The following is a 23,230-nucleotide window of genomic DNA, read 5'->3' on the forward strand; positions in this document are numbered from 1 at the left end:
AGACCCGAAATGTCAGCTTTCCTGCCCCTCTGATGCTGCTTGGCCTGCTGTGTTCATCCAGCTCTACACCTTGTTAAGTCATTTAAAGGTACCTGGATCTACACCAGAAATACTGTAACCTCTGAGACAACAGACCAATTGCTGATAAATAAGATTAGGCTGGGCAGCTAGTTTATTCAGCCAGAGCAGAAACAATGGGCTGAATGGCCTTTTTTGGTGTTGTGAGTTTTAATGATTCTACGGTAAAGACTGACCTGGTTCTTCAATGTCCTTTAGGGATGGAAATCTGCCATCCTTACCTACTCTGGCCTACATGTGACTCCAGACTCACAGCAACGTGGTTGATTCTTGACTGCCGTCTGAAATGGCCTGGCAAGCCCACTCAGTTCAAGGGCAATTAGGGACGGCAAACAAACACCGGTCTTGTCAGTGACACCCACATCTCATGAAAGAAGAAACAAAATTAATGGGTGTGAGGGTCCTGTTAAAATTCCTGGTTGGAAAATAGACAGCATTGTGTGCTTGGTCTTCTGGCACCTATAAGCTGGGCTACCGCTGAAAGCTAACTTTGGTCTGTTTTTGGCCTGCTGTACAGAAAAAGACAGTACCTTGCTCTGCCGGCTTCAACGACAGCCTACTCTGGTACACGGGCATGATCTCCAGCCTAACATTGTCAGAGGTGCTGCTCAGGAGCTGGGTAGCCTCCAGCACAGTGCAATGCTCTGTGCTCATCCCATCAATCGACAAGATGTGGTCACCAACATGCAATGCGCCACATCTAAAGTAGGGGTAGAAAAAGACGTTTTAAAACTCTCTTACTCACCAGAAACAGAAGTCAGTCTGACAGGCCTTCACGCTTACATCTTTATTGATCTAAAATTATTAGATTTAACGTCAACGGTTGAGTTTTCAGAAGAAATTCCATCTTAAAACTTGAAACTGACAGAGTTGAGTTATTTTTTAATTGATTCCCTTCCCCTGTTCTCTGTCCCTCTCTCTCTGTGCCATTAATTGAACCTAGCTGAAAGGCCCCAGGCTTCTGTCAAGACCAATCAGTGGCAACTGCATGAGGTGCTGAGCAAGGACAGAGAGTGGTTTAAAATCCTCATCATTTTCAAATCCCATCATTACCTCTTCCCTCTACTCTATTACCAGTCTATTACTCTTCTCCTGCCCTGCCCTCTGACATCCTTGTGTTCCTCCCATCTCCATTTACGCACACCACCCTCCCCAATTCTTAATTTCATCACGTGGGATCAATTTATCATTCAGAAGACCCAAACTCTGGATTCCCTCTCTAAAACCTGTCATCTCTCAACTGTCACTTAAAGTACTCCTTAAAACCCAAGGTTTTGGTCCCCAGTCTCGTTATATTGTTTGCTATCAACGTTTAGTTACACTCCTGTAAAGCACCTAAGGTCAATTCTCCACCTTCAACATCCTGGGAAGTAGCATTGACCAGAAACTGAACATGACCAGCCATATGAATCCTGTGGCTACTAGTAGAGGTCAGACAGTGGGAAGTCCATGGTGAACACGTCCCCTCCTGACTCCCCAAAGTTTGTCCGTTATCTACAAGGAAAAATTCAAGAGTGCTATGGAATGCTGCCCACTTGCCTGGATGATTGCATCCCCAAAACACTCAAAAATCTTAACACCATCCAGGACAAAGCAGCCCACTTGATTGACACCACATTCAGAAATATCCACTCCCTCCACCACCGACACTCAGTAACAGCAGTATGTACTATCTACAAGATGCAGAGCAGAAATTCACCAAAAATCCTCAGACAGCACCTTCCAAACCCATGACCTCTACTGTCTAGAAGGACAAGAGCAGCAGATACACGGGAACACCAACATCTGCAAGTTCCCCTCCAAGCCACTCACCATCGTGATTGGAAATATACCGCTGTCCCTTCAATGTCACGAGGTCAAAATCCTGGAACTCCCTCTCTAACCAGACAATGGGGTGTTGCTAAATCCCATGGACCGCAGGGTACAACAGGCAGCTCACCATCACCTTCTGACCGAGCTAATAATACCAACGTTCCATAATAACTGAGCCAGACCTTCCCCAGCTGAGATCCCTACTTAAAAAAGAGAGAATGAGTGAAGTACCTATCCACAATGCTCGCTGCTTTGATCTTGTCAAGGACAATGACTTGTTTGTTGCGATGTGTTCCGCTGGAGAGCGACATTCCCAGTGTGCAACCTGGAGTTTTTGTGATTTCCACCAGTAAAGGGCCGGAGGCATTGAGTACTGAATCTGTAAGACAGACCATACATCACCACAAGTGCAGGCTGGCCTTTCCCAACTCCTTCCCTGTGCCCCAGTCCAAATCATCCACCAATATACAGTCCATGGATCAAGGAGGGACAATCACCAGCTTTTAAAGTCAGATTTTGTTCAGCTTCGTACACACTGTGCTTTATTCTCCAAACACTATATCCATTTGAACCAGATCCTCCATTGACCCACATGGCTTTGTCAACCAATACACAGCGACCAGCAGAACTGCAAATGAAGATGCTCTGCTTAACCTGCAGTCTCAGACAGATATAACACTGACACTGGTCTGATTGAGGGGTCTGGATGCTTTACATGAAAAATACCAGATACTGAGGAGTGAGTTGCAGGGTGAAATCGATTAGAGGGTTAACATAAACAGAGAAGACTCTCAAAAACGGGAACTGGGGATCCAAGACCGCGCTAGGTGTCTGCTGGATTTGGGGTTGGGCACCTGGTCAGTGGCCAGTTCAAGTCAATGCAGGTGGCAAGAGGTCAAAGGTCACTCAGAGGGCAGACTGGCATGGGTATGGCAAACCAGACTAAATGCAACCCAATTACCTTGGTAAGTTAATTTTAACTGAGTGATTCTTTTAAACAACGTAATGCAAGGCACATTCTAAAACCTTGCGATTTTTTGGGGAAACTCTGGTTTCGAGCTAGCTGGCTTTGAGACAGTATATCTGTAAAACCGTGGAGTTAGAGCCTGGAAGATAATGAGGGTCGGCTTGATGTACACAGTTGTAGAAACACAGGAGTGAGGTTCAAACCCAAACCCCACTGATGAGGCTGAATGGTTTAAACGTGATTGTCGATGCCAGGGCATCCACTGAAACACAAACCCTGACTTGTCTTTCTTCACATGGTCCTTCTTCATGGACCCGATGCGGGGGTATACCCAAACAACAATCTTTCCTCAACCCCTGTGCTCCGCCTCCCTCCCAGGGCTGTGCACCCCTATTCCAATTCCCTTGCCCCAAGGGTGTCCCATCCTGGTCCCTCCAAAAGTACCAAGTACCAATATGCTCCTGACTTTCCTACTATCCAGTGCCTGCCTGCAGTTCCAACAGTGGCCACCAGTGGTGCTGCTGGCATACTACAGGGCTATCGGCCAATCAGACAGGCTGGCAACTTTTAGAGGCTGGACTTTTCTCCCCATTTGTCCCCAGGATGAGGGTAGCATTTGGAAGACCAGCATGTGTTGACTATCCCTAACAGCCCTGAAGAACGAATATGTCAATTGCATTGCTATGGGTCTGGAGTCACATGTAGGCCAGACCAGGTAAGGATGGCAGGTTTCTTTCCCTGAATGGCATTAGTGGGTCGAATGGGTTGTTAACAACAATCGTTTTGTGCTTACCAGCACAGTGACTAGCTTTCTCAACTCCAGATTTTTAAGAATTAAACTGAGATTCCAGACTGAGACTTGAAGCCATTATCCCCAGAACATTGATGTAAGCCTCGCGATTACAAGCCGCATCTTCCTAAGTGTGGGAACAGAAATCCTATCTCATGTGAAGTAAAGTCCCTTGAAGCTTTACATTGCCTTAGGGCAGCTCAACAAAGGCACAGCCAGTTTTACAGTGGCCCGTTCACCGTCAGATTTCCAGAAATTTCCACTTTTGTTTCAGATTTCTTGCATCTGTAGTATTTTGCTTCCATAAATGAGAACCCAGGGCTGTTCTCCTGGCAAATAAGTAAGTTCTGAGAGGATTCAGTAGATGTGCTGAGATTCTGAAATAATTTGAACAGAGCTAGAGCAGACCAGAGGGGCGAAGTGGTCTCCTTCTAAGCTCTATCATTCTCTGAAGCTATGCATAGAGTTGCCAGTGCCTGGAAGTGAGTTGTACACTTGAAGCTTGTTTGGACGGATTATAAGTAGAACAATGACTTCACAGGTCTGAGCTCTAATCTGAGGTTTCCATTCATTGTGCGAGCTCCATGACTGGATTATCATTTTAATGTCACAGTGGGGATTCTGCTGTTGTTGATTGAGTCCACTTTAGTTTCTAATATTGCTGGTTTGGTGTAGCTATGGCAGTGTTCCTCTTAATATGCAGATATAAAATATGACTCACGATCCATAACTTTCAGAACATCAGAATTGATGCAGCCACTAAGTGTGAGGCACTCAAACACAAATAGATGCTGTACTCTAGGCATAATGAAGTTTTCTTAAAGAAAATTCAGCACAGCTTTTTGAGTAATGTGAAAAGAGACGTGCTGTTGGTGCTTTTCATCTTGCCCTCATCAGGATAGATTTGCAAGAATGCCAAATCTGAACGTGAACAACAATTTATACTGCATGAGCAGAAAGTGCCAATTGGTTAGCAAGCGGTCTGCAAAATGTTGCTCCCTTTGGGTATTCTTGCGATTCTGTGCTGGTAAATGCAAGATGACATGTTTTTTGAGCAATATCCTAGCACACATTTAATAGAACACCCCAGAAACAGACCAATCTCAACTGCAAGCAACACCAGGAGAGTGCGGTGAGCAGTCTTAGAAGAAGAGCCTGGAGGTATTTGTCAGAGGGATTTGATTCCTGCCAAATAATTGGCATCATTAGCAAACAATTGCCATTTGTCAAATAAGGTATGTAAGTGAACCAGGACAGCAACATTCATCATTGACCCCTTATTAAACACAGTTCAAATGGTTTTAGGGAACTTTAATGGGAATTGGAGATTGTTTTGTTCTCAATTTTATTTAAGGGAATTGGTCTGACGTGCTGAAGGTTAGTCAGCAGTTTGAAACATTTGATATGATGGGAAGCAGGAGCGATGCAGCACTTGGCTTGTCCCTTTCAGTCTCTACACTGCAGCCGATTCTCATTGTATTTGAAATTCAAGATGCTAGTTGTAGATTGGTAAATTGCCTCCAAATTTCAGACCTGTAGTCAAAAAATCTCCAGAAGAAATTATTGTTTCTTTGTTCAGAATTTGACTTGCATGTGCATTTCTAGCAAGGTTATAACCTTCAGAATTAGGGTGACAGGGCAGAGTATTGAATTCGCCATGTTGAGGTACAGACCACAAGCTCCATATTAGGGGTACAGTACCAAAGGGTCAACTATAGGACTACAGAATGACAGGCATCCTGAGGGATTACAATAAAATAAGTCTCCATCTTGGCATATATTATGACAAGGTCCTTGTTGGTGTATATAGGACAATTCTGGGTGCAGTTGAGCACAGGCTCCTTTCTACGAGATATGAGAGTTTCTTTGTAGGTTTACAGTACACAGCCTCCTTGACAGACACAAGTACCCACAAGCTTCTTGTTCTAGTTAGGCATCACCCACTCCTCATTGGGGTACAGGGCCACAGGCTCCTCATTAGGGTACAGGGCCACAGGCTCCTCATTAGGGTACAGGGCCACAGGCTCCTTTTTGGGGTATAGGGGTACAGGCTCCTTATTGGAGTATAGGGCCACAGGCTCGTCATTGGGGTATAGGACCACAGGCTCCTTATTGAGGTATAGGGGTACAGGCTCCTGTTGGGCTATAGGGGTACAGGCTCCTGTTGGGGTACAGGGCCACAGGCTCCTTGTTAGGGTACAGGGCCACAGGCTCCCTTGTTGGGCTGTAGGGGTACAGGCCCTTTGTTGGGGTACAGTAGTGATTACCTTCTTGGGATACATTATGATAGTCTCCATGTTGAAGTGCGGGACATCTGCCTGTACGTTGGGGGTACTGTATCTCAGGATTATTATGAGGGTAGAGTATTGGAGTTTCCAAGTTAAGTACAATATCACAATCTCATTTTTGCAGAAGTGGTGTGCAGACTCCAAGCTGGGATACAGTATCACAGACTCCTTGTTGGGATTCAGTATCATAGTCCTTATTTCAGTATTACTGTGCCTGTGTTAGGGCACAGTCTATGAGGATACAGTATGTCATGCTACTTGTTGGGGCGCAATATCAGAGCATCCATGTTGGTGTGCAGTGTCAGGCTTCTATAACCATTCAGGCCCTCATGCCAATGAAGTTGGTGCGTGAGTTAGATCTGTGGGTGCCTGCCAAGTATTTTTTCCCAGAGGCTGTCACATCTGCATATGACCTTGTCTGCCCTAACCACAACAGAAGAGATTGATTCCTGATAATAATTATTGTCAATGTCACCACAAGTGTCTTTGGGTGGTTAGCATTAACAGACCTTCCAGGCTAGAGAACAATCCAGTCTATAGATCCGCTTCTCAATGCGGACATTGAAGTTTGAGGTGAATCAATGAAAAAAGGACAGCAAGTTTAATCACAACGTTGATTACAATGCACTCTCTAGCAGGATCTATGGTCATTCAAATCAAAACAACTACGGGAGCACTGTCATCAATAAATACAGGGCAAAGCAATCAAAGCAAAACAAATACTACAAATCCGCCATGGTAAAGAAAAGGTATTTTTTAAACTGAGAGGACTGAGGTCGAGTTTTCAGGGAGAAGCAATGTTCAGTCTGAGGCGATTTGTAAACGATGCCTTTGTAGTGACGGGAATACAAAAAGAACCTTTGATACTGGGTGGCCCCAGAGAAGAAATGTCATAAATCTAGATTTCAGATAAAACTGGGGATTTTGGACAGGCCTGCTTGGCAGACCCCGGCAAGGGTGTGCGGGGTTCATTATCGGGAGGAGTAGGCATCTTTTAGAGGTTCGGGAAGTGGTCTAAGGGGAGGGTGGTGGCTATGACCTCACAGGGAAGTGCTTCAATGGATATAGGGACTGTCATCCCATGCTCCTGAAAGGAGGTAACTCTCTTCCTGCTGGACTGCAACCTGTGCAGTGAAAGCTATCAGACTGTCCCCTTATTTCTGCCTTTCCCTGCCACCTGTATTAAAACAGTGAAAGTGGGACGAGACTCTTGGTAGCTGTCAATTGTCTACTTCAACAGGCTCATGGGTTTGACCCAGCTTAATGCCTTTCCCACCGTCTGGAATATAGTCGGGGGCTGATGAAAAAACAGCAGGCAGACAGGAAGGGAGCCTTCACCCGTCTTCAAATATCCAGTGGGGGAGAGGGGGAACTGCTGCACTTGCCCCTGCATTTACCCCACCTTACAGTCTCGGGGACAGAATGGAGGCTAACGTTTCAATGCAGCCACCGTGGCGTTCTCAGAACTTGGAGGGCCCACCTTTCCGAAGAAACTGTAAATCAAGGCACAAAAGAGATTGCAGGGGAAAATGTTAAAGGGGTGACATTTGTTCAAAATCACCCTTGATGGGAATGGATGGAGTCGAGGAAAAGCACATTCTGAGTACAACTGAATGTTAGACTGGACAAGGGCATCAGAGGGACGTGCTTTGGCAGCCAATGACCTGTTTGTCTCCTTGAGAATTGCTATGTGAACAGTTGCTCTCACCTCCCAGTTCCACTGTGGATACCAGGTCAGTACCTAGAAGCTGGTCAGCTCTGTGTGTCAGCTGGTGATGGGATTGTATGGCATGTGGCTTGGGGAATGTTCTGATTATCAAATGTTGGTCAAGAACATCTTCCATTATATGTAGCCACCTCTCCGGCCCTCAGCCCTGCACGTCTGTAAAAAGAGCTCCACCAGCACGGTAAACACTCCTTACCCATGACGTTGACATCATATTCAATCTGGTAGATGGCTTCTTGCCTACACTGCCGTATGATGTTGAGAGCTTCTCCATGAGTGACACTGTGAAGTGGAATCCCATCCACACTCAATAACCGGTCCCCAACTTTCAGCGTCCCCTCTCTGCAAACACACAGACAAATATTGTTATTTCTTTAGGTCGTTCCTTCTTTTAAGGGGGGGGGGGGGCACACTGAGGAGCTGGTGCTGGGGCAACAGTGGGCATTATCTCAAGAGAATGAGGAACAATAGTCCCTTCTTTTTCTCTCTCAGTTCGAACCCTGGTGATGCGTTCCCCATCATGTCCACAGCAAGTGGGTGGCTGAGATTAGGGTGCATGGGGTGGGGAAGGGCGGGTTAGAGCAGGGGTTTCAGAAGAGTGGCATGTCCTTTACCCCTCCACCATTTGCACCGTTGTATCAGTTGATGGATGCCTCAAAACGATGGACTCTAAAGCAGCAGAACAACGGAAATTTTGAGTAATGGCCACATCCACAAGCAATGAAGGACAAGTACATTATTTCAGTAACTCCTCAAGTATCTAACATCAATCCTTTTGAGAGAGATAGAGAGAAACCATAATGCAGCAGTTGTTACCTATCTGCAGGCCCACCATGCCTCACGTGGGTCACCACCAACGCACGAGACTTGTTCCAGTCTTCATGGGCTCCACCTGCAACACAACGTCCAGTTTCCTCAGCGTTTCTGCTGTTTTAAAGAGAGAATCTCCTGCCCTTCCATCTGATTGCTTCTCCATTCCCCTACCCTGGCACAGAATGAGCTGGCTGAGAAGGTATGTGGGCAAGACATAGCCTTAGAGAGCCCTGATCAAGTTGGTGAGCATCAGCTCTTTGGATTGGAGTGGCAGAAGTCATAGGGACACTCTCTTTCTGATATCCCTCCTCATTCTGAGTAGAAGAGATTCTCTGCTGATTTTCTCCAAACAATCGCATGGCGAAAATCAGGAAAATGATAACTGTGATTTCACAGTACTTTACCCTCAGACACAGTACTATCGCTACAGGAGAGGACTTAATACCTCTTCTCTAGACTCTTTCTATTTGCTATGTGTTAACTTATATTAATAGTAGCATGTTCCCTTCTTAATTAGAAGGTTTCAGCCTCACTTCTCGAAAGATCTCAGTTTTGTCCTGGAAGTAAGAATCTCACCTTGGATTGATAAGAGGTTGGGTTGAGTTCATCACCATGAGACTTGAGTATGTATCTAGGCTGGCACCTTGCTGCAATATTGATTAGTACTGCACAAACAGATGTCATCTTTCTGGTCAGATGCTAAACTGAGGCCTTATCTAATCCTTCAGCCAACCCTCATTATGCATTCTTGACTGAGAGCCTAGTCATTCATTAGATTGTTCAGACAGCTCAGCTCTAGGGTAAACATTGCTTGATTAGCAGCTCATTTTCCAATCTCTTCTATCAATTTACATTTTTTTTTGGTTTTGTTTTCCTAATCAACCTGCTCAGAGATGTTATTATACATCTTGAAGCAGGTGGGACTTGAACCTGAGCCTCCCGGTGCAGAGGTAGAGACACTACCACTGGCCCACAAGACAGACCCATAGAAAGGGTCAGGATACTCAGCTTTTTCCTTAAAATTTAACCTATTTTTTTCTATTACATCTCTGCTTGGAGCAGGTGGGACTTGAACCCAGGCCTTTTGGTTCAGGGGTAGAGATATTATCACTGTGCCACAAGGGGGCCCTTTCTACACTGTTTAGTTACACCAGATAAAGAGGTTTCAAGTAGTTTTAGTTTCTGAGATTGATTGTTTAAACAGCCAAGATGTTTGGTCTCTTTACTGTCCAGTAATAAAAGAAGTTAATAATAGGTGAAAAAGCATGAAGCACCGCAGTTTGTCTTAGGGGCTGTGCATGGCTATGGTGGTGGATAACTTGGGATGGAGGAGAGAAAGGGCCATGGATAGTGGAGGTGCAGGAACACAGCTCTTTAGGACTGTAGTCCATGGCAGCTTTGAGGTACCTTGACCCACAAGTCCATTAATACCTGGCTCGCCTCTGTGAAGACTAGGGGGAGAGACTAGGACATGTCCATTCCTGGAATGGGTCGGCTAAGTCAGTGCAGATTCACACCAGTAGTGTGCATGGGTGAATACTGGGGACAATGGGAATGGGGTCAGGAGTGAGGTCAGGGCTTCGGTCCTTCATGAAATTTCTTCAACACAATGAAAATCCAGCCCCTCGTTTTTGCCAAATACTTTTATTCCCTGAGGGCCCATCTCTTTAATTCCTGAGTAATTGAGAATTGGGACCCCAGCTGATTAATAGTAATTCAATCCTCTGTCTGTGGGTGCCTTGTTACTCTATGGTAACGGTTATCACATTGTCTACAAACATAAAAAGGTTCCCTGTTCAATACCAGGCAGAAAACATTTCTAAAGTTGAAGTATCAGCACTTGGGCCATTGCTTACACTTGTAGCTGGCTGAATCAATTTCCCCTGGATATATGTATGTGCGTGTGAAGGCTCTTGGGGTACAGCGGTAGTGTTCCTACCTCTGAGCCAAGAAAACAGGGTTTGAGCTCCACCAGAGGTGTGTCGAAATATCTCTGAACAAGTTGATTCAAAAATATCTCCACTGGGTGTGTAAGGGCTGTTCTGGTGCTGTGACAACACTCCTACCTCTGGACTGGGAGGCCAAGTTCAAATCTCACCTGCTCTGGCAATTTGCAATAACATTTCCGAATAAGTTTTTCATAGAAATACCTCCACTGGGCAGGCCCGAATCAGGCAAATACTGACTGCAGAAGCAACTGAAGGAAGAGAGAAACATTGAAAAAAATTAAAATGACTAACCCCTCATCACGAAGCCAAAGCTGTTCCCTTCTTTATACAGCGAGATCTCAACAGTCTTTGGAATAACTCTTGAATTGCTATCTGCAGCTGAAATGAAATAAAAAAGTCTTTTTTTTTGTTATACAAGAGGATTTGTTACAAGAAACATCTCTAGTCAGTCTGGTGCTAAATCAGATAGACAATGGAGGTACCAGGTTTGATGTGCCTCAACGCGGAGTTAGCTGATCACAGTGAGGGAAGCGATGTTACCTCTGGCTTACCACTGAAGTACAGAGATGAGCTACCTGTAAAACCAGCCAGGGTTCCCTCTGTTGCCCGCTGTCCAGTAACTCATGGTGGAACCCCTCCATATGGATATCAGTTGAAAGTTGGCCCGGACTGAGTTGTGACATTACTCATTTGGCATTCACTGTCAAAGGCTAACTTGAATGGCAACTTGAGTGAGACACTACCAGACAACTGACACTTATGGGAGCCGTATACAAGCTTCTATCCACGACTCCAGCATAAAGGGAAAGAGCCGTTTGTCAGACGTTGAGAAATGCATAGATTTAAAAAAAAACATTCATGGGATGGATGTGAGCATTTATTGCTTGCCTGTAGTTGCTCTTAAAAAGTTGGTAGTGAGCTGCCTTCTTGAACTGCTGTACTCTTTTTGCTGCAATAGTGAAGGAACGGCGATATATTTCCAAGTCAGGATGGCCTTGCAGGGGAACTTGCATGTGGTGTGTTCCCATGTATCTGCTGCTCCTGTCCTTCCAAAAGAAAATAGTCATGGGCTTGGAAGGTGTTGTCTAGTGATCTGTGATGAATTTCTGCAGTGATAGACAGTACAATACTGCTGCTACTCAGCAGCGGTGGTGGAGACAGTGAATATTTGTGGATGTGGTGCCAATTGAGCAGGTTGCTTTGTCTAGACAAACAGTAAAAGGCCCTTCAGCCCAACTTATCCAGGTCAGCATTTATCCTCTATACGGGAAAATTATTGTACTCACATCAATCCATCTCCTCCCATACCACTTCAGTCCATACTCCTTCCTCTATCTACAAAATCCAACGTGGGAACCTAACATAATTTCTACCTTAGCTACTTATCATGGAAATGAATTCCACAGACAGAATCTGATAAAGGGTCTGAGTGACGTAAACTATAATGAGAAATGGGGCAGAATTATGGGACATCTCCTGTGAGTTCAACCTCAACATAAGGAACAACTTGGTACATCTTACCTGTATCCACTGGAGGTGAGTTTCTTGCTAGGCAACGAACAGTTACCTAGTTAAAGGGAATATTGCTTGTTGGTGACCTTGTGAACTGCACAGTTCGCCTTGGTAATACACAGCTTCCCGTCCATAACAAACCTGCTGTGTAAATCAGACATCAAGAATGCTCAACGTGTGTACCCGGTGACATCAGCTCACAGTTTGCTCCTGAGGACCTCCATGATGATCAGCAGCAACATCTCAGGTCTCACTGCATAGACACAAGCATCCAAAACCTCAGGAACCTCATGGCATCTCTCCAGCCACATGTAGGAACTTTACAAAGTTTAGATATCCCTTCCTTGCCTACTAGCACCCGTATCCCTGGATCTCTCTATCAGCAGTTCTGAATTGAATTCAACAACAACCTCCTGACAGTCTACTATTAGTATCAAGCTGAGCAACTGACCCAGTCCGATGAGGCGTGCAGGCCAGCAGCACCAGGTATATTTAAAATTGTGATGCCAACTCGGTGAAGATAAAACACAGGCTACAGATATGTCAAACAGTGGGGGCAGCCTGCTACAGATAGAGTTAAACCACCAACAGATCAGATGAAATCTCTGCAGTCCTGCAACATCCAGTCATCAATGGTGATGGACAGACAATTAAACAACTGACCAGAGAAGCCAGCCTTACCCTGAATGATGGGGCAAAAATCCAGCAAGTTATTGCAAAAGATAAAGATGAACAGCCAGAACTGTTGAGTCAATGATCCATCTCAGCCTCCTCCAGAGGTCCCATCTGTCTACTGTTAATCATTAGTAAAGTAATGGAAAGTGTTGTTGACTGTGTTATCAAATGGCATTTACTCACCAGTAAGGTTCTCACCAGCATTCGGTTTGGGTTCCGCCCAGGGGACACACAGCATGGTCTAAATATGAACAAATGTTACACTCCAGAGATGAGGTGAGAGCGACAGCCGTTCACATCAAGGCAGCATTTGATTGGAGTGTGGAATCAAGCAGGTCTTGTGGTCCACTCGACAGAGTCCCTGTCACTGAGCCAGACACTTGGGATTGAATCCCAGACAGGACTAGATGGAAGGTGCATTTATAACATGGTCAAACAGGTTGTGTATCAACCTGCAAATTCTTCCAGCGTATGCTAATGGCAGACAGTAAGGGCAGGAGAGATTCCTCGTCAACAAGGTGTAGTATGAAACCGGAGCCTCTATGTTTTTTTTCATTTCTCCAGGCCTGCAATGTGCACTTAAGGTAAAAGTGTAGTTTGCCAAAGCAATTCATACCCATGGGCCATTGGCTCAGTTGGCTGGACAGCTGGTTTGGATTGGACTGGTGCAAACAGTGCTGGGTTTAATCCCATCTTTGGCTGGGCTTCATCTGGGATCTGCCTCCTGCCCCATCAGTGATGGAGATTGTAGCTTTCCGGTTCAGACCTGCGTTCAGGTAGAGAAGTGAAGTCAAAGCATCAAGGAGCTTTTGCAAAACAGAATCAGGAGAAATCTCCTCAGTGGTTGTGGTCATACATCACACAAAGGGAGGTGGCTGTGGATGGTGAAGGTCAGACATCTTAGCTCCAGGACATTTCTGCAGGAGTTCCTCAGGGTAGTGTCCTAGGTTCAACCATCTTCAGCTGCTTCATCAATGACCTTCCCTCCATCATAAGGTCAGAAGTGGGGATGTTCGCTGATGCTTGCATGATGTTCAGCACCATTCGTGACTCCTCAGACATTAAAGTAGTCCACATCCAAATACAGCTTGACCTAGATAATATCCACATTTGGGCTGATCATTAACAAGTAATATTCATGCCACGCAAGTACCAAGCAATGACCATCTCAAACAAGGGAGAATCTAATTACCGCCCCTTGACTTCCAATGATATTACCATCACTGAATTCCTCACTACAAACCTTCTAGGGGCGCTACCATTGACCAGAAGCTAAATTATACCAGCCATATAAGTACTGTGGTTACAAGAGCAGGTCAGAGGCTAGGAATTCTGAAGCAAGTAACTCACATCCTGTCTCCACAGGGAACAAGTCAGAAGTGTGATGGAAAACTCCCCTCTTGCCTGGGTTAGTGTAGCTCCAAGAATGCTTGAGAAGCTTGACACTTGCTTGAGTGGCACCAAATCTACCACCTTCAACACTACTCCCTTCACCATTGACATGCACAGTGGCAGCAGTGTGTACAATCTGTAAAATGTTCTGCAGCAAAATGGCAAGGCCATTTTGACAGTGTCTTTTAAACTCATGACCTCTGCCGCTTGGAGCACAAAGACAACAAATGCTTCAAAATACTAAGTTCCCTTCCAAAGCATGCACCATTCTGATTTGGAACTATATTGCTGTGTGACACTGTCATTAGAACTCTCTTCCATTGGCTGAACCAGTCTGACATGGGTCAGCAGCGGTTCAAGAAGTCAGCTCATTGCCACTTTCTCCAGACACTTATGGGCAATAAATGCTGGCCACATCCACGACACCAACATCCCATGAATGAATAAAAAGTATGTGCCTGCATGGGGCTAGAGCTGGATAACAATCTTGCTTAGGCTGATAAGTGGCAAGTAACATTCATTTCATGTAAGTGCCAGAGAAAGACCATCACAAAAAATAGAGGTAAGGTCTAACAATCAACCCACGATGTTTAATGGCATGACAATAATCAAATTCTGTCCTCCCTACACCTTGCAACTCCCACTGCCAAAACATCCTGCAAGTCACCAGTGACCAGATACTTTCCTGGACCATTTACAACTACACAGTGGCTAACAGGGCAGGTGAGAGGCTGCAACTTCTGCAGTGAAGTGACTCTGTACCTCACTCTCAAAGACTTTCCAACATTTACAAGCCAGCTGCCAGGGACGTGATGGAAGACTATCCACTTGCCTGGATGGGGGCAGCTCCAACAATGCTCAAGAAGCTCAATATTATCTAGGACAAAAGTGATCTATCTTGTTTACAGCCCACCCCACTTCAGGGCTACAGCATGTACCATTAATAGACTGCTTGTAGTAATATGCTGTGGGTTCTTTTAACAACAACTCCCAAAACACACCACCTCAAAGCCCCAGAAGGAAAAAGGCAGCAAGTGCATGAGAACACCGTCAACTTAAGGTCTCCTGCAAATCACACATCATCCTGAAGTGGAAATATTTTGCTGTTTCTTCACTGTGACCACAGCAAAAGGTTAGAACTCCACCCTGACAGCACTGTGGATAGAGTTGCTCCTTTGGACTGCAGTGGGTTAGGAAGGTAGTTCACCACCACCTCCTTGATGGGCAATAAATACTGGTCTTGTTCATTCCTTGAACAATTTTTTTTTAAATTTGCAAGTTTGTTGTAGGACTCCAGTCTCCTAGCCCATCAGTGACCCTCTGCAGCCTTCCCACTTCCCCAAACTACCTGTCCCTACACCCATCTTTGTGTCATCTACAAACTTAACAACAATGCCCTCAGTTCCTTTACCCAGATTGTTAATGTATAACGTGGATAGTTGTAGTCTCAACACTGACCCCTGCAGAACTCCACCAGTCACTGACTACCACCCTGATAAAGACCCCTTTATCTCCCTCCCCCGAATCCTCCAATCAGCCAATCCTCTATCAATGCCAGTACCTTGCCTCTAAAACCATGGGGCAAATGAGGACTCTGGGTCTGTACTTGATGGAGTTTAGAAGGATGTGGGGAGATCTCATTGAAACTTCAATAAACGGACAGGCCTTTATAGAGTGGATGTGAAGGTCGTGTTTCCAATATTAGGAGAGATAGGACCCAAGGGCACAGGCCCCAGAGTGAAGGAAAGACCCTTGAGAACTGAGATGAGGAGGAATTTCTTCAGCCAAAGGGTGGTGAATCTGTGGAACTCATTGCCACAGACGGCTGTGGAGGCCAGGTCATTGAGTATATTTACACAGAAATAGATAGGTTCTTGATTAGTAAGGGGATCAAGGGTTACAGGGAGCAGGCACAAGAATGGGGTTGAGAAACATATCAGCCATGATCGAATGGTGGAGCAGACAAGATGGGCCGAATGGCCCAATTCTGCTCCTCTATTTTATGGTCAATCGGAGCATCTGTCCGTCACTTCCTGACTCTCTCCCTGTCTCTCTCTATCTGGTGGTAATTTTAATTTGTTAGAAGCAATGGGGAACTGAGACATTATTCCATTTTTGTATTGTCAAGCTTCTAAAGCCAGTCGGAGCTGGGGTTTAGAAACTGCTTAAAAGAAAGCTCCTTCTACATCTTCCCAGCAAATAATCCCAAGGCGGTGGCAATACCAGGCTAAGTACAGTGCAAGCTCCCTCTACACTGCTGCATTAAACACTCCTTTGGTTAAATGCAACATGAATGAAAGATATTGAAGTAACATCAGCTGGAGGTATCCAGTGGCAGACTGAGATAAACTTTGGCCTTGTATCTGTTACGTATGGATTGGATAGAATGCTGATTGTAACATTCCTATTAGTTTGGTCGTTATCAGCCTAATTATTGGTGGACTAGAGTCAACAATTAAAACAACACAGAGGGGTCTTGTGGCATAGTTGTAATGTGCCTACCTCTGGATGAGGAGACTCAGGTTCAAGTCCCACCTGCTCCAGACTTGTGTAATACCACGTCTGAACAGGTTGATTAGGAAAAATAGCTAAAAACACAGCCAATTCCGTGACAATTGATACAGACTTTGTGGCAGTCTTCACAGAAAAAGGCTGATATACAAAGTGGGACCTGCTTGTGACACAGTGGGTAAGTCCCTACCCCTAGACCAGGGAGCCCTGGTTCAAGTCCCTCCTGTCCCAGGGGTGTGGAAATGGCATCTGTGAAAAGGTTGATTAGAAAATAGGTTAAAGGAAAACTAAATGGACAATGTTGTACAAGGCAGTTACACCTGGAAAGGGTTAACTAACATCACAAGGTAAGCACCATCTATCAGGGGATAAAGGACTGTTCCTAGGTGGAGTTAACCAATTTTCCAAACAGTTTCTAAGCGCCAAGCTTGATGTAGCCAAATAGTTATGTGTACTTACTCTTTATTTTAGCCTGTGGTCTCACATGAGACTATCATTGAACTCAGGCAAAACTAGCTATGAAGTTCTAGGTAATAAATTTTGTTCAACAGACTGAGCCTGTCTTCTGCCAAAGACTTCTTCCAGGCATTGCTACCCAACTGGTTTCTGTAACTTGAGCTAATACCAGTCAGAAGGATTGGTGACAGTGAATTTACCTCAGGCATCCCAAATGGTTCTGGTAGGGACAACCACAACCTGGGCCAGAGAACCGTAACGCTGCTGGAGTAAGGCTGCTCTTCAGGAACACTGAGATCAGGTGGGATAAAGGGGTGTCCAGCATCTGAATCTACCTGGTGATTGTGAGTGGGAGGCCCTATTTCCAGGGTTGAGGTTGAGGTCTAATATTGAGAAGAGCAGAGGGAATAGCACTGTGTATCTAACCACACTGTACTTGACTTGATGTAGCTAAGGCTGACAATGAGACCTGAGGCAGATCCTGTTTCATTCCCATTGCACCCCACCCAAAAACTTCCCTCAACTTGATTGGATTTGAAATAGTACAGTAAGGTTCTGTCAAATGTCCATGGTGTCTATCCCTGACTCAGCCTGTTCTGGTTAGTCTTTGTTTTAACAAGAGTGACTCAGAAGGTTGGATGCTCTTACCAACAGGAGGAAGTTCATATTCCACTTCAAGCACCACCCGTTCTCCCACATTCTTCAGCAGGCTGATAATCTCATTGTGCCGTAGTTTGGTCAGGTTGATCCCGTTAACGGACTTGATATAGTCTCCAATATTTAGCTGGTCGCTCCTACAATAGGGAAGTGGAGCAACGAATGAGTGGTAAGACAGACTGGTTAAGAAAATTGAAAGATGGACCGCCCACATAGGAGTACTCTCTTCAGGATCTGGATTGGGAACTCCATCTTTCTAAATCCTTATTCATGGATTACCCTCTTCCTGGCATCACTCTGGCACCAGCTCAGTCCTCTGTCCGTGCTAAGATAAAACAAGTCTGGGAGTGTTAGCATTCCACGTAGGAACAGAATTCGCTTCCCCGCCCCCCAACTCCCACTACCTTGTGCCTCTATTATTAAATATTGGCTGAGCAAAGGAAAAGAATTGCAACCACATAACTACATTCTACCTCCTAGTGAGAGGGTCAGCCTAAAAGCCTAACAATTATGGCCACAATTAGGGGACTTTCCCCTATTCCCTGCCAATATTGATGGGGTCATTTCGAGTCTTAGGCTGAGAATACACCAGCCTATAGGTCTCTAAATCCAATACTAAGGAGCTCAACCATAATCTAAACAGTGCTGGATCTTTACAGTAATTACTCATAGTCCACAAGGCACCATCAACATCTCTCTTTATTAGGTGTTCCACATCTAGAATGGACCAAATGAAGAAGCTCAGCCAGAACAATGACAACAGTGTTGGTTCAACTCACTGGAATTCTGTATCCCAGTGGGCTGTGAACACTCAGTGTCAAGTATCTTCAAGGAGTAAGTTTAACAGAACTTTGCGTACAAAGGGAATGTAGTGTCGTGTGGGAAGGTGGGGATTGAGGTAGAAGGTTGGCCAAATCCGACTGAACGGCCTTGCCTAGATCCTGTTTCTTGACTCGGCATTGAGCAAACGGAAGTGAAAGGGGACAATCATCAAGAAAGGCCTTCCATTTCTGTCGCTCCAGTTATGGTTCAAAGCCCTTTACATACAGTGAAGTACAAATAGAAATAAAACCTCGCGAACGCTGGAAATCTGAAACAAAAAGCAGACAATGCCAGAGAAACTCGGCAGGTCTGGCAGCTGTCTGTGGAGAGAGAAACAGTTAACGCTTCGAGCCTGTTCTTCAAAATGCATCTTACATTCACATTGCAGGAAACGTGGCAGCCAACATGCGCACAGCAAGATCTCACAAAGAGCAAGGAGATAATCTTAGACAAAACTGACCCGTCTTTAGCAGCTTCACTGAGGGATAAACATTGGTTGAGAAACCCTGAGAACTCCCCCCTCCTTTGTCAGAGCAGAGCCGTGGAATTCTTTATGTCTGACTGAGAAGACAGGCGCGTCTCGCTCTCATGTCTCATCTGGAAAGTGGGTCACCTTGAGGTTCTGCAGCATGAAAGGGGACTTAAATACTTCCATACTGAGCAGCTGGAAGTGAGTCCAATTTCACAGATGCAGTGCAGTTCTTCCCAATTTGTAACTGATTTTAGTTACCAGGAATAAAAGTTCATCGCCCCTTTCCTTGCGTTGCAGGAATTCTGTGGTGGACAGAATGCTGGACCATCAACGCAGAATTCCTTGCACAGCGAGGTCAGAGCTTCATTCATTGCACTGGGAGGGGAGGAGGTGGGGAGGGATTGAGAGTCTCCAGCTCACTCACTGGGCCAGAGGTTACAGTGTGGATCGGCAGACATCTGGATCTGGGCGCAAGATGCTTGCATTCATAAAGCTCCTTTCATTCCCTCAGAACATCCCTGATTGTTTCAGAGCTCATGTGCAATAACTTATACACTGCATGTTGGCACAAGCCTCCTATCAAATATGTTATCAGAATGTCTGCTCCAGAGATGTGTCATTAACATCGCTGAACGTGCTGATTAGAAAATATTCTGCCTGTTTTTTGGTGTTGGCTAAGGGGTAAAATTGTCCAGGAGATCTTGGGGGGAACTTGGCTGCTCTTTTCAGTGTTTATCAATGAGCAGTAATTACTGAGAGGGGTGAAGGTGGGAGGCTGTATTCACACAGAACATAGTCACTCAATCAGAGAGAAAATTCACCAATTGGTCTGGTACTGAGCCATTCTCATCGAAGATCATTCCAGGTGCTGAGTTCACTGCCCTGACCTGGGATAGCAGTTATTCCAGTGGGATACGTCCTACAGGACAGAAAGGATGGGATAATGGGGGCATGGGGAAGATAATCAATTGGACACTCAGCTCCAGGAGAGATGGAAGGGATCAATGTGGGAAATGGTATAAGACTTGGTTCGGCATAATGCCAACAGTGGCAGTAAGGACTTTTACAAACAAACAAGCAAGCATTTAATTAAGTTTAATCTTTTTTTTTGAAAGCCATAAATTGATTAACGCTCCTAGAATCTGTGTTTCAGCAAATCCACTTTCCCTCACATGGAGGTGGAATACAGTAGCGGAGCAGGGAGAGATTGGGCCAGAGTACACCGAGTATAATCGGAATGCCTTTACATTGCTGGGTACACAACATTCATAAAGTACCTGAGGATGTTCAACACTCCTGTGAAGACCACGCATGCAACAGAGATTTGAATGAAACAATAAAGCTGTCATTGTAGTGAGGGATTGGGTTTGTTTCCTTCATTTTATTGCAGCCTCTGTTTTTTATCTCCTTCCCTGTTGTAGCAGCCCACTCCCCCAGTGATACAGTACACCCAGACACTCACTCCCCCAGTAGTACCGTACACCCAGACACTCACTCCCCCAGTGGTACAGTACACCCAGACACTCACTCCCCCAGTGATACCGTACACCCAGACACTCACTCCCCCAGTGGTACCGTACACCCAGACACTCACTCCCCCAGTGGTACCGTACACCCAGACACTCACTCCCCCAGTGGTACAGTACACGCAGACACTCACTCCCCCAGTGCTACCATACACACAGACACTCACTCCCCCAGTGGTACGGTACACCCAGACACTCAGTCCCCCAGTGGTATGGTACACCCAGACACTCACTCCCCCAGTGGTACGGTACATCCAGACACTCACTCCCCCAGTGGTACCATACACCCAGACACTCACTCCTCCAGTGGGACAGTACACCCAGACACTCACTCCCCCAGTGGTACAGTACACCCAGACACTCACTCCCCCAGTGGTACAGTACACCCAGACACTCACTTGTCCAGCGTATGGCTTTTGCCTGTCATTCTGCTTTACCCAGGCTGGCTGCATGTTCTTGGCAGGGAAGCTGATGACGAGGAGAGAAAGCAATTTAATCCATCAGAGAGACCTTGCCTCGCCTCTTCTTAATTCATTGACCTAAACCCAGTATCTCATTTGCTTGATGAGCTGATACTCTCTTATCCAGCGGGAATTGTTCAACTCGCAACAAAAAAAGACACTGCTTGTTTTAGGATCGGGACTGGAGAATACTTCACTTCCATGCCTTCTTCTCTGACTGTGGTCCTACCACCTGAGACTCTGAATCAGGAGTGGAGTTTCACTAAAATCCAACTTTCTTCTGGTAAATTACTCGAGTGTTTGAGGGAACCTGAATTGGGTCAGGACCTAACAACGCACCCTGCACAATCCCTGCTCCCAACACCCACTCTCCCCGCCAACCTCACCTTCAGCCAACTGTGAGAGTGGTACAAGCTGAGCCAGAACCTTCAGCACGTGTCCACTTGTCCAGTGGGTCGCACCCTCGCCACTCAGTCACACAGTTATGCCTCTCTTCAGAGACATCGACAAATCAATCCAGGCTGTCTCACTCAAGGAGTGCTGCACTGTCACAGATGCCCCTCTCCAATGAGGCCATAAACATAGACCTTCTCAGGCAGATGTAATCAAGCCCTTGATGCTTTTTCAAAGAGTGAGGGATTTATTCCGAATACCTAGCCCAATTTGAAGCCCTCCAAAGCAACCAAGAGTAGATTATCTGGTTATTATCCTTCTGTTCTTTGTGGGATCTTGCTGTGTGTAAAATGGCTGTTACATTGCAACACAACACATTACAACGCAGGATTTTGTAAGCAATGATCCAATGGAGCCAGGTAGCTCAACTGTGTGGTTCAAGGTAACAGAGTTATAGAGTCATAGAGTCACACAGCACGGAAACAGACCTTTCAGTCCAACTCATCCACACTGACTGGGTTTCCTTAACTGACCTAGTCCCATTTGCCTGCATTTGGCCCATATCCCTCTAAATCTTTCCTATCTATGTACCTGTCAAAATGTCTTTTAAATATTGTAATTGTACTCACCTCTACCACTTCCTCTGACAGCTCGTTCCATACATGCACCACCCTTTGTATGAAAAAGTTGCCCCTCAGATCCCTTTTAAATCTTTCAACGCTCACCTTAAACCTGTGCTCTCTAGTTTTGGACTCCCCTGCCCTGGGGAAAAGTCCTTAGCTATTCACCTTATGTAGGTCTCTCATGATTTTATAAACTTCTATCAGGTCACCCTTCAGCCTCTGACACGCCAGTGAAAGAGATCCCAGCCTGTGCTGTCTCTCCTTATAGCTCAAACGTTCCAGTCTCAGTAACATCCTTGTAAATTATTTCTACACCCTTTCCAGTTAAATAACACCCTTCCTATAGCAGGGTGACCAGAATTGTATGCAGTATTCCAAAAGTGCTCTCAGCAACGTCTTGTACTGCCACAACATGATGTCCCAACTCCTATACTCAATGCACTGACCAATGAAGGCAAGCGAACCGAACGCCTTCTTCAATAACAACAATGAAGGTTCAATTCTTACTCTGGCTGAAGTAGGCTTTGAACCTTACTAGATTTACAGTCTTCAGTTTTATAATGCTTTGGGGACACTCAAGACACACAAATGCAAGTCTTTCCTGGAAACATCCTCTTGGAGAGTTGCAGTCACATTGAATTTAAGCAGTTTTGTTTTGGCATAAAACCCATCATCGTCCACTGACATTCATTACTGAAGTAGGTCACTTCAGAACAGAAACCTGAAATCTTAAAAGTAGCCAGAACTGTCCACGCTGCTTGCACAGACACCATGAGCTGATCCAGGAATGGGCTTGCTCTAAGCTATACTTTGAATCATAGAATCCCTACAGCGTGGAAGCAGGCCATTCGGCCCATCGAGTCCACACTAACCCTCTAAAGAGCATCCCACCTGGACACACCCCGCTACCCTATCCCTGCAACCCTGCATTTCCCATGGCTAATCCACCTAGCCTGCACATCCCTGGACACTGTGGGCAATTTAGCATGGCCAATCCACCTAAGCTGCACATCTTTGGACTGTGGGAGGAAACCGGAGCACCCAGAGAGAACGCACGCAGACGCGGGGAGAATGTGCAAACTCCACATAGACAGCCACCCGAGGCTGGAATCGAACTGAGCTCCCTGGCGTTGTGAGGCAGATGCTGCCAGGCGCGCTGAGATTTTCCAGCATTTTCTATTTTTGCCACCTTCAGCAGTTGTTCAGTGGGTTACACGTTCACCACTAAGTCACACAGTTATGGATTCAAGCCCCTCTTTGGAGACATCAACAACTCAATCCAGGCTGTCTTACTGAAGGAGCCATGC

At 45.6% G+C, this 23,230-nt stretch overlaps 1 protein-coding gene across 1 annotated transcript in view; it reads right to left on the reverse strand.

Annotated features, from left to right (window-relative positions):
- The window catches only part of grip2b (glutamate receptor interacting protein 2b), a 104,462-nt gene that overhangs the window by 75,821 nt on the left and 5,411 nt on the right, over positions 1-23,230 (reverse strand). The window contains exons 4-9 of the mRNA XM_048606247.1: positions 17,618-17,763; positions 10,715-10,801; positions 8,478-8,553; positions 7,858-8,003; positions 2,122-2,269; positions 609-778 (exon numbers count right to left, since the gene is read on the reverse strand). Of these exons, the coding sequence (XP_048462204.1) occupies positions 609-778; positions 2,122-2,269; positions 7,858-8,003; positions 8,478-8,553; positions 10,715-10,801; positions 17,618-17,763 (773 nt within the window). The remainder of the gene's footprint in view (positions 1-608; positions 779-2,121; positions 2,270-7,857; positions 8,004-8,477; positions 8,554-10,714; positions 10,802-17,617; positions 17,764-23,230) is intronic.

This window comes from Rhincodon typus, chromosome 16, assembly GCF_021869965.1.
Source record: "Rhincodon typus isolate 14 chromosome 16, sRhiTyp1.1, whole genome shotgun sequence".
Lineage (NCBI taxonomy): Eukaryota > Metazoa > Chordata > Chondrichthyes > Orectolobiformes > Rhincodontidae > Rhincodon > Rhincodon typus.